The sequence below is a fragment of the Lissotriton helveticus genome, chromosome 6 (genome assembly GCF_964261635.1).
Source record: "Lissotriton helveticus chromosome 6, aLisHel1.1, whole genome shotgun sequence".
NCBI classification, from domain to species: Eukaryota; Metazoa; Chordata; class Amphibia; order Caudata; family Salamandridae; genus Lissotriton; species Lissotriton helveticus.
In genome coordinates, this window is record NC_136067.1 from 1,233,592,312 (window position 1) to 1,233,610,801 (window position 18,490).

At 40.4% G+C, this 18,490-nt stretch overlaps 1 protein-coding gene across 1 annotated transcript in view; it reads left to right on the forward strand.

The window, feature by feature from the left end:
• Nucleotides 1–18,490, forward strand: part of MGME1 (mitochondrial genome maintenance exonuclease 1) — a 137,943-nt gene that overhangs the window by 742 nt on the left and 118,711 nt on the right. Inside the window, exon 2 of the mRNA XM_078648947.1 lies at nucleotides 6,491–7,118. Coding sequence (XP_078505073.1) covers nucleotides 6,560–7,118 — 559 coding nt within the window. The 5' untranslated portion in view covers nucleotides 6,491–6,559. The remainder of the gene's footprint in view (nucleotides 1–6,490; nucleotides 7,119–18,490) is intronic.

The window sequence follows — 18,490 nt, forward strand, 5'->3', positions numbered from 1 at the left end:
ATTTAAAAATAAGTTGGTCATCATTGTAGCACTTGTATAGTGCCTCATGCCGCTAGCATGGCCCGGAAACCTCGTCATAGGCTAACCGGTTCAGACGCATCACAACTATGGAGAGTATATGTTCTAGTGTGAAGGATTGGTTGTCTTGAGTGAGGGCCGGAGGAATGCTCCAGTCATCTAGATGCAGACTTTTAATTGCACATATTCATGTCAGTGAGGCAGAAGGGTGAGAGGTATATATACCAATTGACATTTCATTCGAATAAGGTGCTTTCATTTAAAAAAAAAAAAAAAAAACTTGTATTGTAATACAATCTAAAAACGTGTGCATGTATTCTGCAGTTGAGCTAATAATAGTGGCGGAGGTCAACACGACCGGGTTTTAAATGGCGAAATCCTCATGGACAGCGAGCTTACGTACACGACCTAAAATACTTTATAACTGGGCATGTAAGAAGACTACGACAAGACCAGCGCTGGCTGCATCATAGCGCTTTATTTATTTTTCAGTTCCAGCCATGTTGCTTGTCAGCCATGCTGCTGTATATGACTAAGAAACATTGGCAAAGCTCAAACTTCTTGTAAGTGAGCTCTATTTCCTTTGCCAATGCTTGTTTATAAAGCAATTAGACTTGGATGCTGCTTTTTAGGTCGAGCCTGGGAAGCGCATGCGCTTCCCTGCAAGGCATGCTGTATTGAGGTGTGGACTTAATGCTCAGTCCACTCTCTGCCCAGTTTTTTCGTTGGCTTGTGTCATTGTCCATTGTAAACTGTGGGTTTTCATTAGTCAATAGGCTTAGTAGTCCCTCCTTGTCTCTTTTTGTAACCTCCCATGAGGACACCCCTTGTTAAGAGTGTTGCTGCTTGGTAGGCTTTATTTACAGCCCCCCAAGCACTATTTTCTCAAAGAGATTTGTCCTGTCTGCAGTTGCTGCAGGAAAAGCAGGAAACACTCTCTCCTAACGCATTTAATATGCAATAAGTTTCCATTTACGAGAGTTTGAGCTATTGGCATTGTAAATGACAATGCCTTTTATAAGGCATTGTCATTTACAATGCAATAGCTCAAACTCTTCTAAATGAGAGAATTATTGCATTTGAAATGCTTGTGGTTTTTTTTGTTATAAGACTTTTAATAATTTAACCCTTTCTTGCCACTTCAGACTCCCTGACTCTATTGGGTATTGTTTGGGTGGAAAAACAATGTTACTGCAGACGGCTTAAAAGGTAAAATGTGTATTTTTAAGCCTTTAGGCTACTTTAGCATGTAAGTTGATTATAAGGCTCTTACACCTTTGTGTTTTTAAAAAGCAAGATGGGTCCAACAAGAAGTTTGTAGTGATGAACGATTGATTACTTTGTAGTTCTGTTTAGAAAGATACTTATGCCATATTAAAGAGAAAGTTAGCATAGCTGTAAAGATTGGTCTCACCGCCATGACCTGAGTATGTGTATTTTTTTGGTACGTAAACATTGTGTGGACTGCTGTAAATCGCTGGTTCTGAAGCTTCCCACCGGGACTAAAACCTACCCCCTAAGCTGCTAAGTTAATGGTTGGCGATAGCAAGCCACATTTCTGTTCTTTATTGTTAATCAATAGAGAAAGAATTACTGGGTGATTGTTGCCAAGATGTAAAGGATCAAACCAAAACGTTTTGTTTCCTTGCATAGTACAAAAAAGTGAATTCTAGACACATCCAAAGCAACATTTACGATGGTATAGGAAGTTGTGGCAATTTTTTGTGCGACCCATGATGCGCTAGGACACTTTTCAATGATATATAGATCAAACTGCTTACACTTTATGCATGAACCAAATGTAATCTGCATATATAAAATTACAGTGTTAGACATGTCTAATAAGATCTCCCTTATCTAACAAATGAACTGTTGTCTGCCATTTGTTGGGTTTCACACATTCTCTTTTCATAGTGCAAAGTAAGAGAGCAGCTTAGCTGTGATGCCAGATTACCATAAAAGGGAGAAAATGCATTTTAAGTATGTGGGAGTGCTCCAAAGGCTAACATATTTTTACTTTGAAAAATTAAACACTGCATGATGCATTGCAATTGTGTAAAGGGCTTTTTCCCTACATTCACTTTTCTAATAAGTATGTGATTTTATATCATAGGAAAAAAGGCACTTTTTTGCATAGATACACAGTTTTTTATGAGCAGACTTGCCTTCTTTGCCAGTCATCTACGCAAGGCCACTGCACGCAACTGCACTCCAACAACAGAAGCCTAACACCACCTCAGCATCACTCAGCCCACGCACAGCACCACCTCAGAACCAGCGCAAACCACCTCTGCACCAGCACACCACCTCAACACCAGCTCTGCACCAGTGCAACACCACGCAATACCTCGGCATCAGTGCAGCACCACCACCTCAGCCTGAACACTGCACCAGCACAGCATCACTCCGTGCCACCCCAGCATCACTCTGCACCACCTCAGCATTACCTGAGCATCGCTCAACACCAAAACCACCACCTCAGCACAGCGCTACCTCCGCATCAGTGCACCACCTCCTGCGCAGCCCCAACACAGCATCAGCACTGTGCCACCTTATCCGCAACTCAGCAACAACGCATCACTAGCGCAGCTTCACCTGAATATCACCAAAGCATTACTCAGCACCACTCTAGCCTCACTCAGCACCACCCTAACTTCGCTAACAACCACCCCAGCACCTCCTCTGCATCACTCAGCACCACCTTAGCATCACACGGCTCCACTTCAGTATCACTCGGCACCACCTCAGTATCACTCAGTACCACTTCAGCATCACCCCAGCATCAGTGCAGCACCAACTCAGCCCCACCACAGAATTAGCACAGCACCAATTCAGCCCCAGCGCAGCACCACTTCAGCAGCAACTCATCACCAATGCAGCACCACTTCAGTATTATCACAGCAGCACCAGTGCAGCATCACCTTAGCACCAGCGCAGCACCAGTTCTGGATTACTAAGCACAACTTGAACACCAGTCAGCACCACCACAGTGTCACTAAGCAGCACAGCACCATCTTAGCATCAGCACAGTACCAATTCCTCATCAGTGCACCACCACCACCAGTGCAGCACCAACTCGGCATCAGCGCAGCACTACCTCAGCTGCAGTGCAGTACCATCTCATTATCAGCACAGCACCATCTCAACATTAGCACAGCACCACCTCTACATCATTGCACCACCACCAGCGTAGCCCCCCTCAGCACCTACGCAGCCCCACCTCAGCAGCAATTCAGAACCAACGTAGAACCACTTCAGCATCAGTGCAGCACCACCTCAGCACAGAACCAACTCAGCATCACTTAGCTCCACCTCAGCACCCGTTCTGCTCTACCACCTGAGCGTGAGTCATCACCATAGTATAACTCAGCAACTCAGTACCACCTAAGTATCATTCAGCATCCCCTGAGCATCACCTCCGAACTAGCACACCACCACTTCAGCATCACCTCAGTAGCATTCAGGATCACCTGGCATCACCACCTCAGCATCACTCCACACCACCTCAGTCTGCCCTCGGAATCTGGCATCTGTTTATTCTCCCCTAGTGTCACTCCACTGCTCCTATTGTAATTGAGGTACTATTTCCCAACCTCCACCCTCCCGTTGTTTATGTCCCCCTCACCCATAACAAAAAAAAAGAACAAATTAGCATTAGTACAGGCAGGGAAAAGTTGCCAGCTTAGCATGGACGAAAAAACTAGAACACATTTTTTGTGTTAATTCTGTTCTTATTAGGGTCATTTAGTTGTACATAAAGTTTTCTTGGTTATATATATGGGGACAAAAATGGTTATAACACTTTTTTATTATAACTTTTCAACATGCTGCACAACATTCACATTGCTCTACAACACAGCTTAAAGACATTAACAAAGCCAATAGCTGTGTTTAAACTCTTGTAAGGTCCCAAAAGCGAGACCTATTGGCTTGCCAATGCTTGTTCTTATTTCTGACATGTGTTTCTGTAACACAATAAACTGTGCAGCTGACCACCTGTGTAAACAGGACTGTGCTTCAATCTTTGTTCAGTAATAAAATGCAAATATATTATCTTTTTTTTTTTGTCCTCATTAGCCCTTACCCCACCCATTTCTAACCAAACGATACCGCCCATGGGTTTTTTATCTCAAATACCGAGACCGTTGACAACCACACTAGTAGTGCCACTCAATGACCACCTCTCTATATATGCCACCCTTTGTAAGAGATTGGTGCATAGGTGAACTCCACCGTCACGTTGAAAACACCACCGGCGAGATAGGCCAAGACCTTAATCATTGGACTGAATTATTTACAAATCCACCTATCCCCTACCCTAAAAAAAGAAAGACAAAACATTCTTCACCCAAAATGTGTCAAAAATAGTGTCCAAAAATTACATTTAGCTTTTGTCGGACCCAAAGTATCCATTTTAGCTGTGAATCTCATAGCTCGCAACCAGTCTGAGATCCCTGGAGATAGCGGGGATACCCATAGTTTACATATCTCTCTACGAGCCAAAAGTATCCCTTAAAATACAAGTTTAACTTTATCATCCATGCTTCTTATCTGCAAATTCAACCTTCCAGTTATAATAAGTTCAGGGCTTACCTTAATAGTATGGTCAATAGCTTGGGATAAACAGCTACTTACTTCCTTCCAAAACACTTTAATATTTGGACACTCCACGAACATGTGTCTATCCTTCTCATTGGGACTTCTACACTTTGGGCATTCCACCAGCCCTCCAGGCTTGAACTTTGAAAGTCTATGTGGAGACCAGTATGCTCTGTGGAGTGTAAAAAGATGATTTCGCCTTAAATTTGCGGGTTTGACAACTTTATACAACATATCCATAGTTACTTGCCATTGAATGTCAGATGCGATATCCGGCAAGCAATCCCTCCACAGAGTTTCTGGCAGTGAGAACTGGCCGTCCGCCGTCTCCAACATTGACCAGTACCAAAATCCTACTTCCTTTTTGTACACTTGACTTGTGTAGATCTTCTCTTCCAGTTAATTCTGAAGTCCCACGATGATTTCAGCTTTACCGGCCCAACTATGGATTTGCAGATATTTAAATTTCGATATAGCCTGCCCCCAAATGGCCGCTCCCTGACTCCACCCAACCAACTTTCTATCCGGAAAAAGATGCCCCCATATTTCTACCCCTGCTAATCTTGGAGGAATAGCCAGGGCATCTTTGGTCCATGCAGGAGATCCTGGGCTGTCCCAAATGGAAGTATAATATCCATAATACGGGATTTTTAGTAGCCTCCTAATCCAGTACCAGAGTTCCGCTGCTTCCCGCAATACCTTAAGGCGCACTTTTTTGAAATACTTTGGATCCGCAAATTTATATAGAAAACCAGATTCCTTATGTTGGCAGCTTTTTAGCATTGCTGCCAACAATACACCAATACCCGAAGTCGGTGGAGTGTTCAAAAGAATTCTGAGATTTTTTAACTGAAAAGCCCAACAGTATAACTGAAAATCCGGGGCTGACAACCCCCCTTTAAGCAGTTTTCGCCTTATCTTAGTCCATGAGAGACGAGATCCTTTTGCGGCCCATATAAATGTACTAACCTCACTCTGAAGCTTCTTAAACCAGTCTCCTTTAAATGCAAGAGGGATTGTCTCAAATAGAAAAGTTAGTTTTGGAAGAACCATCATTTTTATCAGATTTGTGCGGCCATATAGATTAAGAGACAAATGAATCCATCCTCGGAGCATTCCTCCTATTTCTCTTTTAATTCTTACAAAATTAATTTTTGCTAGGTCATCCAAGTTCTGAGTAATCCTAACCCCCAGATATCTCATTTCTAATTTGCATTTTATAGGGCCAGGATCCAAATTCCAGCTCATAATTTCCGTTTTATCTTCGTTAATTTTGTACCCTGAGACAGCTCTGAATTCTTTAGTTATTACTGATATATTTTCCAGTGTCTGCTGGAGATTGGAAGTATAAATTATAATGTCATCAGCGTATAGACCTATTTTCTTGGACCAGGCTTCTACCGAGAAAGGGAGGATCTTATCAGAACCCCTAATCCTACAAGCCAAAGGCTCTATATAAAGGTCAAACAATAAAGGGGATAAGGGACATCCCTGCCTGGTACCCCGCATTACTTTGATCGAATTAGTTAGGATCCCATTAATCAATACTCTAGAGGTGGGAGAATTATACAGTGATAGAAGTGTGTTTGTAAAATATGAACCCAGGTCTAAATGTGTCAACTATTCAACATGCTGCATAACATTCACATTGCTCTACAACACAGCTTAAAGACATTAACAAAGCCAATAGCTGTGTTTAAACACTTGTAAGGTCCCAAAAGCGAGACCTATTGGCTTGCCAATGCTTGTTCTTATTTCTGACATGTGTTTCTGTGACAATAAACTGTGCAGCTGACCACTTGTGTAAACAGCACTGTGCTTCAATATTTGTTCAGTAATAAAATGCAAATATATTATCTTTTGTTCTTCTTAGGCATCACAAGACACACATGACTAGTTTATGCATCAGATGACATCAAACTCCTTGCCAATGCACTGAAAAATGCTACTTCTAAAAATGAATTCATTGCAGCTTTTAAGAAGAAAATATGGAAGGTTACAAGTACTGATAACACATCTTTCATACCAAGAGAAACTACCTGTCATGACCTTACATACCGCCTGCTGCTTACTGAACAGGAAAAAGAGAAATAATGGCTACGAAACTGTCAACCCAGATAAATATGCTGATTTGTTGCGATCTGTCACGTCTTCCAAAGTCAGCTCACAGACGCCTGAGACCTTGTATGAGGAGGACACATTTTTATTTGGTAAGGTGCTTAAATCACAGCCACCGGTCACTGATCTAGACCTCAGGACTGCGCAAAACTGGATTCCGTTGACAAACCCAGACAAGAGAATCATGTCAACTGAGAGAACTGACCCAAGGATCCCCCTAAAAATAAGTTTACCCTCCAGAAGTGAGGTGCCTGCCAAGATCCCCAGTGTGACCAGAGTTCTTCAGCAGACCATGCCAATGGAGCAGGCATTTTATTTGGAGCGATGGAAACAGAAAATGATAATGGAACTTGGAGAGGAAGGTTTTATAGAATACACTGCTGGTAAGACTTCTGTCACAGAACTGCAGCCTAATGACAGCACTATTTGAAGCCAAGGAGTGGGGGACTATATATGCATGCAAATTAATATGGCCTGTTTGTGGCTATATATACATACAAAAAAGTTTGATACAATCAAACGTTCTGGAGAATAAGAATTATTAAAAAATGCACACAGCTAGTGCTATATCATTTTGAACTCTAGTTCTAGTTAAAAAAAATTGCTTTTGATTTCTACTCCTAAAAAAACTCAAATGTTGATCTACAGAGAGAAATATGTTATTTAGTACCATTGTTGAAGTAAGGGGTGGATGTCTTAACCCACCTGTTTACTGGACCTCCCAGACACTCATCAATAACAATGCCTGGTATCTAAGACATTGTCCTTATGCCTGTAAACTACGTAATTATTTAAATGTATTTTGTACCCACATGCATATATTTTAGATGTAGCCCAGCCACTTCACTGTAATATCTGAAAACTCCTTTGAGGATTTAAGCATTTTATTGTATAAAATGATAGCAGTCATAACAATATAAAACAAGATTGTTGGGACGTAAAACTCCTCTGCATAGTAATGGACATGCACCCTGTCCTGAGTGCCCCCACTGTACTGATGTATGGATCCCTAATGCTGATTTTGTTGTCCTAGGCAAGCATGGATCATGTGAGTGCACCATGACGTAGACCTGTCTCATAGATTGCTGTCTTGTTGTACCTGGAGGGGCACCCAAAGCTTTACCCTAATGGTGGTGTAAGGCTACTGCCTGCACCAGGAATTAAGCAGCACAAAGTCAGGGGTGGCAGCATACTCTGTAGTGATCAGTAGTGATGGTGCGGGATTACCAGCTCAGTTTACCATACTCACCTGGGCCCATATACATTCACAATTTGAACCGTTAATCCTACTTAACTTCCTACTTAACTTCCTACCTATCAGAATTTTACTCTCTTTAGGACTTATACATGGACACCATGAATGACCAAATCCTTGTCACCTGTGCTCTAAGTCCTAAGGATCAAGGGAGTTAGATTAATAGGTAGAGAATAACAATGACCTTCATGAAATAAACACAGATTTGGGAAAGTTTAAACACTTTATCTATGCAATATTGTATGAATCGAGTTCCAAACAAGAGCGGTCAATGATTTTTCAAAGAGAAAAATAATTATCAAAGCATCTTTAGAGAATTTACGAGATTACTTTTAAACATTGGTACCTGGGAAGGGTGAGAGAGGGAAATGGTACAAGGACATACCCCACAGATTATATTTACCTTGAATGGTGCAAGGACCCACCCTGGCCACGGGCTGGGACAAGGAAAGGCTCCTGACTAATCAGGTGCCAACAGGACAGGTGCAGGTCAGGACAGGCAACCTCAACTAAGTGCAAAACCAGCGTCGCACCCCTCTCTGCGGCTAACACTCAAACCCTGACTGGGTCGATCGATTCTTCTCCCTCAGTAAAACTCCGATTCTTCTGACAGAGTGCTCGACCAGCCCTCTGCTCTCAATTCTCCTTCAGCACGTTGGGTCAGTGACAGGTCTGTGACAAGTTGGACAATCTAACTAACTGAACCTACCTTAGTTATACCATTTTGCAGGGTATGTACTACCCCCCAGTGTTGCATATTCATGTTTTCCCTTCATTTGATTGGTAAGAAAGGCGAGGAGAGGTCATCACTCCATACCAGTATGAGATCATTTCCATTCCATAAAGTTGATCAATGTTCCCTCCCATATTTTACTTTCCCATGGATTTTATTCCACCCAGCTATATTATTTCATTTAATATACAATGTTTAACACATTTGCAAGTTGTCTTCCTTTTTTCAGGTCATGGGGTGAGTTTCCCAGGCGCATCGCGGGTAAGACGGTCTTTGGCAAGGGTTCAATGCCACCGCTCGAGGTCTCTCAGTGCTCCCAGCACATGTGGAGAGGGATTTCAATATGGCGATTCAAGTCACCCTTAAGGCTCAAATACAAGCTATTATAAAGTCCGAGAAAGACATATTAGAATACAAAAATAAATGTATGCACTGTACACCACTTATTTCTACTCTAACCCCATTACTTTAATTTAACTATAGCATTAATAGTTAAGCAGGACATACAAGATTTAGTTCGAGCAGGAGCATTTGCATTAGTATGTGAGACATGAAGCGGGCATCTTTAATACTAGTGCGCAGCTGCAAAAATTCCCACCAAAAGAAGAGATACGGCACACCACGTAGATTTGGTAAACCCAGGCGCTGAAAGATTCCCGCATTTTCAGCGACCATATTAAGACACTCAGTTTACTGTTAGTAAAAGTACATTGTAAAGCTTCCCCTGGATACTAGAAATGTTGTGTGGTGCGGTTTTAGTACTCGCAAAACATGTTGGTTAATAAGTTGCATGTTATTTCGAGAGGATTGAATCAGAGCAAGTCTCTTTACGTATGAAACTTTGCTCCATCAATCCCCCCTTTGATAGTATTCTATACCATCACTAATTACGGAACCAGATGCCAACTTTAGCAGTTTCCCAATTGATTTTCTTCTATTATTTGAGAATTTCTTCTTTATTTATTCTTTTGAAAACCTCTCATTCTTTTATAAATATCCCCTTTCATCTCTTGAAGCTGAATTTCATCATATTTTCTTTTCTTTCTTTTCTCGTTTACTGCATACCACTTTCTGTTTCTGTAACATTTGCACCAAATCATTATCACTAAAATCAGTAGGGCTATTCCCATTATTGGCATCAGTAGTCGACCTACAATACTTTTTCCTACATTATAAAACAAACTACCTACAGAGGAGAGACCATCAGTTAGTCTCTTCCATGCACTATCAACCTCAAGTGGTTTTAATTCCTCTTCCAAATGTGTAATATTTCTGACATACCTTTCAATTTCGACACTTTTGTCAGGTATGTAAGTGCAACACTGTTGCACCTTCAACATTCTACAGACTCTGCCCTCTTTTGCCAATAATTTATCAAGGGCAAGTCTATTTTGCAAAACCATAGATCTTATTGCAACTAATTCAGTATTGATCAGTAAGAATCCTCCAGCAGTGTCAGTTGATAAGCGGTCCACCACTGTAGACAAATTACACATTCTTTGTGTATTCAGAATTACTCCCGCTGAAGGTATCAATGCACTAAATATATCAACTACAATTTCTGAAAAACTAGCCCTTTTATTTCGTGTTAGTTCATTATTCTCTTCATTGCTTCCAGTGATTCTTTTTACATGGTATACCTTCGGGAAAATTTTTCCGAAATATCAACTCCCATATCAATGATCAGGCAGCTTAAAATAAGCTTTGTTCCCACAAATATAATAGATTTCAGGAAATGCTAGATCAGTTCCCCCTTTTAGTCCCCAACCCCCAATTATCAGGAAATTCACTGGTACCAATGAAAATATTATTATACGCTGTTTTTAACCTATGAAGACAGATTTTCCCTTTTCTTTTCAAATTCCAGAGACATAGCAGCATGAGTCTTGGCAGTTGCAATAAATTCCTCCCTTTCAGCCCATTTGGGTATCTGGGGTTTTAGTTCAGTAGCTTTCTTATGGAAATCCTGTCTCATTTTCTCTACTAAATTTAAAAATATTTTATCTTCTTCATGTAACCTACACATTGAATTGTCTTTGTGTGCTTCTGCTATGTCTATTGTTTTCATTGTTAGGAAAAATTCACCCATAAACGGTGAGTCTTTACTACTAAGGACAGAGTTCACGTTTCTACGTATAGGAATTTCAGAAAAAATCACATCTATGTTAGAATAATAATATTGTAACTTTCCAGTTTTGTAAAACAAACTAGCTAGTATACTACATGAAATACCATATGTCAATGGTAAATGATATGTCAATCCTTCCATTACTGATGTCTGTAACTTCATACACACGTAGCAGTCACTAACTTCCATTGTTTCTACATAATGCACTAAAAGATAAGCAATTACATTTAAATCGATCTCATTTCTATTTATACTGTGATGTAATTCTATCTCGTCTAGTGCTTCTAATTCTACTATGTTTTGCTTAATATTAGCTAACTTTTCATGTGCTCTAGTGTCATTCTGTCTACTCGCACTCATAAGTAAGGTATAGCTATTGTCAGTCCTAACCATGCTATGAGTACTATCCGTATACTACATATGCATATTCTACAACATGTCTTTATAAAAATTCTTTTCGGTTTTCCTGCAGCTCTATTATCAGCCATTTTTGACGAAGGAGACTTAACCCCTATTTGTAACTTTTACACAGAATATAACCTGTGAAGTTACTTTTCAATTTGGTCTCACTTCTTAGTCAATTTGATCAGCAATGAATTCTTCATCACTTTCATCGCTGATTTACAAATTCTCAAAATCCTCAAGAATTATGTATGTCCATTCTGGACCTTTGAATTTATTATTCAGTCTTATCAATCGTGGACTTCTCCTTCTGGGTTTCTCTGTGGATGGTCCAGACTGACTTGTTACTTCGTCTACTTGGTCAGGCTCTTCATTTATTGTTTTAAGACAACATTTCAGTCTTTTGATAAACCCAAGCCAAGTATCACCTTTTCTGAGTCTTTTAGCTGGCACTGTGCTTTTATTTTCCTCAACTTGTGGCACACTTTGATTTTTGTCGTCTTCTTAATTCCTCTTTATCTGACCTTGTCCAGGGCTTATTATTTTTGCCATTTCTACCTGGATGAGTTCTTCTACACTAATCTGAACCTGTTCAGGAGTTTGCTGGATTTGTTTTTGTCTTTGTTCTCCTTCTTCCTGAACCTTTTTTTCTATACCTGTCTGATCAGACCTTTCTTTTTCTTGATTGTCTTCTGCCTGAGCGTTGGCTCTAATACCTATCTGTCCCTCCTCAGACTCTGGAGTTCTGGTGGGGGTTTTGTCAGTCTGAGTATATTGCTCTTTCCTTATCTGGTCCTCCTCATAATTACTATTGGTTTTGATTTCTGTAATCTGAGTGCATTCTTCTATTCCTGACTCATCCTCACTATCATTCTGTCTATCTAAATATGTTTGACTTCTTGTTCTCACAATTATTTCAGGTATGTCGACTATGGGAATCCACTCATCCTGATTGGTGCTAGGTTGTTCCTCATCAGCTACTTCAGGATTGATTTCTTGGGACCCCTCAGCTGTGCAACCGTCAGCTTCTGCTTCGCCAGTTTGGCAACCTAGCACACTGTACAGCTGTGGTGGTAAATAATATGACTTGATGTGGTTTTCCCCACCTTGGTGCTAGGCACGACTCTTGGGTGTGATCTTTTATCTCTACCCAATCACCTGGATTCAAATCATGTGCTGGAGTCGATTATCTGGCCACAGCGTCTTCCCCAACCTGGTGAGAGAGAGAACGTACTTGGTCAGCCAGCTCTTTGCAGTACTTCAACACTAAATCATCAGATATATTTAACAGCTTGTGTCCTGGTACACATGCTTGCCTCATTGCCCTTCCCATGAGTATCTCATGGGGACTCAAGCCTGTATTTTTGTCTGGAATGCTTCTGAGTCTCATCAGGACAAGAGGTAAAACAGCAGGCCACTCTAATCTAGTGGATTCACACATCTTTCCCAATCTTGACTTGATTGTGCCATTGAGTTGTTCTGCCACTCCAGAAGCCTCTGAGCGGTATGCTCAGTGCAGCTTTTGCTCAATTTTGAATGCTTCACAAATTAATCAAATTATTTCATTATTAAAATGAGACCCTCAGTCTGATTCAATCGTTACTGGAAAACCGAACCTAGGAATTAGCTCTCTTAACAGGAGTTTGGTTACAGTTAAGCTGTCATTCCTTCTGGTCGGGTAAGCCTCCCCATTTGGAAAATAGGCAAACAATGACAAGGACATATTTTAATACTCGACAAGCAGGCAACTGAATGAAATCAACTTGTAATCTTATGAACTGACCTTCTGCCTTTCCAATTTTCCCGGGGCAACCTACAGTTTTCCTACCAGGGTTCATTTATTGACAAATTAAGCATCTCTGGCAAAGACTCTCTGCTATGCTCCTGAACTTCGTGCTAAACCAATCCTGTCTGAACAGTCTTATTATTGCATCTCTGCCTAGGTGTGTCCCACGTGATAAATTCTGGCCATAGGTGCAAGCATACAGTCAGGTAACACTGGTCTCCAATCTAGGTAAATTATGACACCATCTTCAGCCCTTCTCTGACAACCTATTTTCTGGGCGTGGTTTAGTACTGTATTCTGTGAGGTCGACACAATCATGTTCAACTTCCTCCTTTACCTCTACAAAATGGGAATTAGGTAACCGGGTTGCTGGATTCAGGACAGTACATCTGGCTACTGTCACATTTTCTGCACCTAGAATGACTCGCTCATACCTAGTCAGCCAACTAGTAGTTAGAGCGTGTTCTAGTTAACAGAATCACAACTGCATGTGGGACATACACGGTCACAGGGTGTCCCATTATGATAGACTCACTTTGTTCTAAGCTCATGGAAGTTGCAGCCACAGCTTTCAAACATCCTGGCAATGCAGATGCTACTGGGACCAGTGTGGCCGAAAAGTATGCCACAGGACGTCCCATTAGGCCATGTGTCTGGATTAGGACCGAAAGAGCACAATTGTCTCTTGCATCACAAAATAATGCAAACTCTTTTGAATAATCAGGCATTCCCAGTGCCGGTGCTTCACATAAACAGTTGCGTAATTTTAGAAAAGTAGTCATGCTTTCATCATCCCATCCACTGGGTCTTTTGCTCGTTTCTTTGTCCGCTGTATCAATGGTTTTGCTAGGACTGCAAATCCCACAATCCACTGCCTGAAGTAACCTACAACTCTGAGAAACATTCTGATTTCTTTCTGTGTCTGAGGTAATTTCATGTTTTTAATTATTTTGATTCTCTCTGCAGTCACTCTTCTGACTCCTCTCTCTATCTGGTGTCCCAGATATTTGACTGATGTGGTAAAAAATATTCAACTTTTCAGGTGACACTTTATGTCCTCCTTTAGCCAAATGATTCAGCAATGCAATTGTGTCAATAATGCAGTCACTTTGGGTTTCAGGCGCTACCAATAAGCCGTCTATATACTGCACCAATCCGGACTGTCTGGGCAGCACCAAAGATTCAAAATATTTTTTCAAAATCTGGTTAAAAATCGATGGACTTTCAGTGTACCCTTGAGGAACACACTTCCAAACATAAACATGCACGTCAAATTTAAATGAGAATACAAATGTACTGTTTGGGTGCAATGGAATGGAGAAAAAGGCATGGCATAAATCAATTACAGTGAACCATCCTGCACTCCATGGTATCTGATACAAAATCACTGCTGGATTTGGTACTACTGGGCAACATGGGACAACAATTTTATTTATTTTCCTCAGGTCTTGAACTACCCTATATTTCCTGCTTGGTTTCTTTATGCCAATTATAGCTGATTTACATGGACTGCTCATTATTTCTTTCATAATGCCTTGCTCAACTAGACACTCCATTTCTGCTGTAACACCTGCCTTTATTTCTGGGCTCATTTTGTACTTTCGGGTATTTGGGTAAATTGCACCTTCCTTCACTGTCACTTTTATTGGATCGACATTTGCCATAAATCCTACTTCTTTCCCGGTAAAATCCCACACATCAGGGTTTATGGTATTTTGCAGTTCTTCTGGTAAATATTTTAGTGTCATCTTTTTAACTTCAGTTTCTTGCTTGTTTAAATTGTTTTATATATCCCGTCCTCATCAGGAGTCTGAATCTCAACACCACTTGGGGTGCACAAGATTGTTCAGTTCATTTTGCACACTAAATCCCTTCCTAGTAGGTTTACAGGACTGGAATCACACACAACGTATTTGTGCATCTCTTTTAAATTGCCAATACATACTTCCATTGGTTCTGTAACAGGGGTCCTAATCTGTTTATTAGAAACGCTCACTTCTTGGATCGCTTCTCCCGAGAGGGGTAGGTTTGGGATGTCTGCTGTTCACTGAGTATAACGGGTAGCATCAGGGTCCAACAAGAAGGTGATGTAATTTCCCTCAACCTTTCCTTCAACGTCTGGACCTGACTGATCAACCGGTAAGGATGCGCCAAGTACGCATTCCCCTTCCCCCCCCCTCTCATGCACCGTCAATAACTATCTTCAAAAAATGTCTTGCAAAAGAAACTGTGGTGTTATTGTATTTTTCTTACCACTTCTCTCCCGAAATCCAGTGTCCACACTGTATTTGGCTTGACTCACAAAATCTGGCATATGGGCAGGTGGTAACTGATTCTGTATTAAATATTGCGGTTGTCTCATTGACACCTCATTCTGCGTCTGTGGATTTTAAATTTGGGTTTGGGCATTATTATTCTGTATTAATTTACACTCGTTTTTCCAATGTCCCAATTTTCCACACCCTTGACAGGGAAACTTTTTCTTTGCCTCTTCTTTGCTCATTCTCCCACTAGGCTTGCCCCCACTACCTTCACTTTGACTTTCCCCTCTTCCTTCATTATTTGCCTGCTGACCTAACTGAAGTGCCTGCTGTTCTGCTAATTTAACAATACAGTGTGTGGACTCGCACAGCCTGGTAATCCAAAGTTATACTTTTGTTTGAATGTGTGGTGTGCTGCTGAGGTATCGCTGTCTGTTCCTAACAGTGTGGGTATCAAATGACTATTACAAAGTTCCTCCAATGTTTGGGTTTGCTCCTCAGTGCAGAGCTGCAAGAAAGCCAGTGGCTTTTTTACCAGTTCATAAATTGAAAACCAAATTAAATTTTGTTCGTAAAGCAGAATTGCTTTTTATTTTTCTTTCAAATCATTTTTTTCATGATCACTGAGTGTCTTATGCTTTCATTATGCAAATAATCCAATGTATCCTCTCAAGGGTTTAAATCACCGTAACATTTGTTCTCAATGCATTTCGGGTGGTCATTGAGCCCTTCATCAGGGGATAATTCTAAAAGTAAAGAAAGTATGAATATCAATGATCTGTCTCAGTTTATATGTCCTATTTAAAGGTCCATTCTGTGAAGATGGAAATTAACGTGCCTATCACATGCTTGAGGAGGGAGGCATGGTCACCATACCCATTTATGTATTTAGACTAACAACAACCGAGGAAAACTTCTTTGACTTAGACCAAAAAAAGAGCACATGTCCAATACCAGAAATATCATGAACTCAAGCATGTGATAGGCACGTTAATTTCCATCTTCACAGAACTGCAGCATGTAGCATGACAGTCACTATAACAGCATGAACCTTTAAATAGGACATATAAACTGAGACAGATCATTGATATTCATACTTTCTTTACTTTTATAATTATCCCCTGATGAAGGGCGCAATGACCGCCCGAAATGCATTGGGAACAAATGTTACGGTGATTTAAACCATTGAGAGGATACATTGGATTATTTGCATGATGAAAGCATAAGACACTCAGTGATCATGAAAAAAATGATTTGAAAGAAAAATAAAAAGCAATTCTGCTTTACAAACAAAATTGTATTTGGTTTTCAATTCATGAACTGGTAAAAAAGCCACTGGCTTTCTTGCAGCTGTGCACTGAGGAGCAAACCCAAACATTGGAGGAGCTTTGTAATAGTTCCGCTAATTTAATCAGTGCCCACATTACCTTTTCTTCTAATTTCTTTCGCCTATTATTGAATTCATCCCCACAGTATTTTGCATATTTGAGAATCTCATCGAGAGGCTTTGCTTGCCAATATAATTTATGTTCTTTAATCATTTGCGATATTTCTGGTTTTAATCCTGACACAAAACGATATATAAAATGTGTCATGTCCTTAATATCAATGTTTCCAACCCACTATACTGTTTGAACACCTGCAAAAGACGCTCATATTATGCATGTACTGATTCATCCTTGTTTTGGGTTCTGTCTATTTTTGTCCAATCTGTCTCTTTTGGGGGTACCTTTCCTTTCAAATAAGTTATTACCTGATTATACTTTTTATCACATCATCTGATGGAGCTCCTGTTTTTGGATCTCTAGGGTATTCATCACTGGGCTAATCTACTGTAATTTTACATTCTGTCCATAAATCTGCAGGGACAACTATGTCAAACAAACCATCTAAATCTTTTAGCAGTACTTTTGAAACTTTCACAAACCTCTCAACTTGCCTGTACCATTCTACGGGGTTTTCTCTGAGTTTTGGGAAGTCATTTGTGAATGATAAAATATCCTGTTGGGACCATGGGACATGTACATAACCTCTTCCTGGAACTTCTCTCCTAGTACATAACCTTTCAAACTTTTCTGTTTCTTTCAATAGATACTCAAATGTAGTTCGATTTGTCTGAACTTCCTCCTTTTTCTTTGTCCATCTTGTTTTCCATCTATCTAAGTCGCCCCATTTTTGCAACCACAACAATAATTCTTTTATTTTTAATTTTCGTCCTGACACAGTCATGTTTTCCAAATCTTTATCAGAAAATTCAGCTCTGTAAGGTTTTTGCAATACTTTAGGTTTACCTAAGTCAATTCCCATGTCGGAGGCCAAATTCATTAATTTCTCATGAAATATTTTTGTATTTCGGGTGATACTTTTACATATGAATACTTTTGGCTGTGATTTTGGCTTCTCTGTGTCTCGGGACCATCTTTCTATTTCTTCTGGAGTTACTACAGTGGCACTTCTTGTTCCTGTGGAGGTTTCAATCTGTACTTCTCTAGAGCATCCAGGAGTAACTTTACTGATTGATTCACCCACTGGTTCTCTTATAGGCAAATCCGTCAGGGAAATCACTGACTCGCACTCACTTGCCTCGTCATCAATTATTATATTTTCTTTTCTGGGTTGTACTATGGGTGTAGTCAGAATGGGAGTTTTAGGACTAGGTTGCTTTACCCCATATAAGGTAACAATGGGACTTATAGTCACGGGTATCGTTGGGGCTTCAGGACTCGTATTCACTTGGGGGATCTTCTGAATTAACTCACTTATCTGTTTATTTATTGCTTTTCTTCTTCTTATAATACCTTTTCTAATGTGGTCTCATGTACAATCTGCAAAACCAAAGGTGGTTTTAAGAATGGAGCACTAGGGGTAACTCTATTTGTTTCTTCCTGGTAAGGTGGTGGATTTTTCATTAATGAATCCTCAAAGTAATCGTCTTCTGAATCACCACTACTAGTCATTAAATGTTTTGTCTTCTCTGTACTTCACTTCCTGACGGTTCTTCTGTGGTAAATACTGGATATAATCCGCCCACTAACATAGACTGTCTCCATTGTTTCATCTGCTTATCTCTTGTCTCTCTGGGAAATCTGGGATACAATGTACTCAAATTCCTGTCACATCTGGGTCTATCGCGCTCAAAAGCCTCAGTCTTCCACTCTTCTAATGCTTCATACTGCGTTAATCTTGGTCT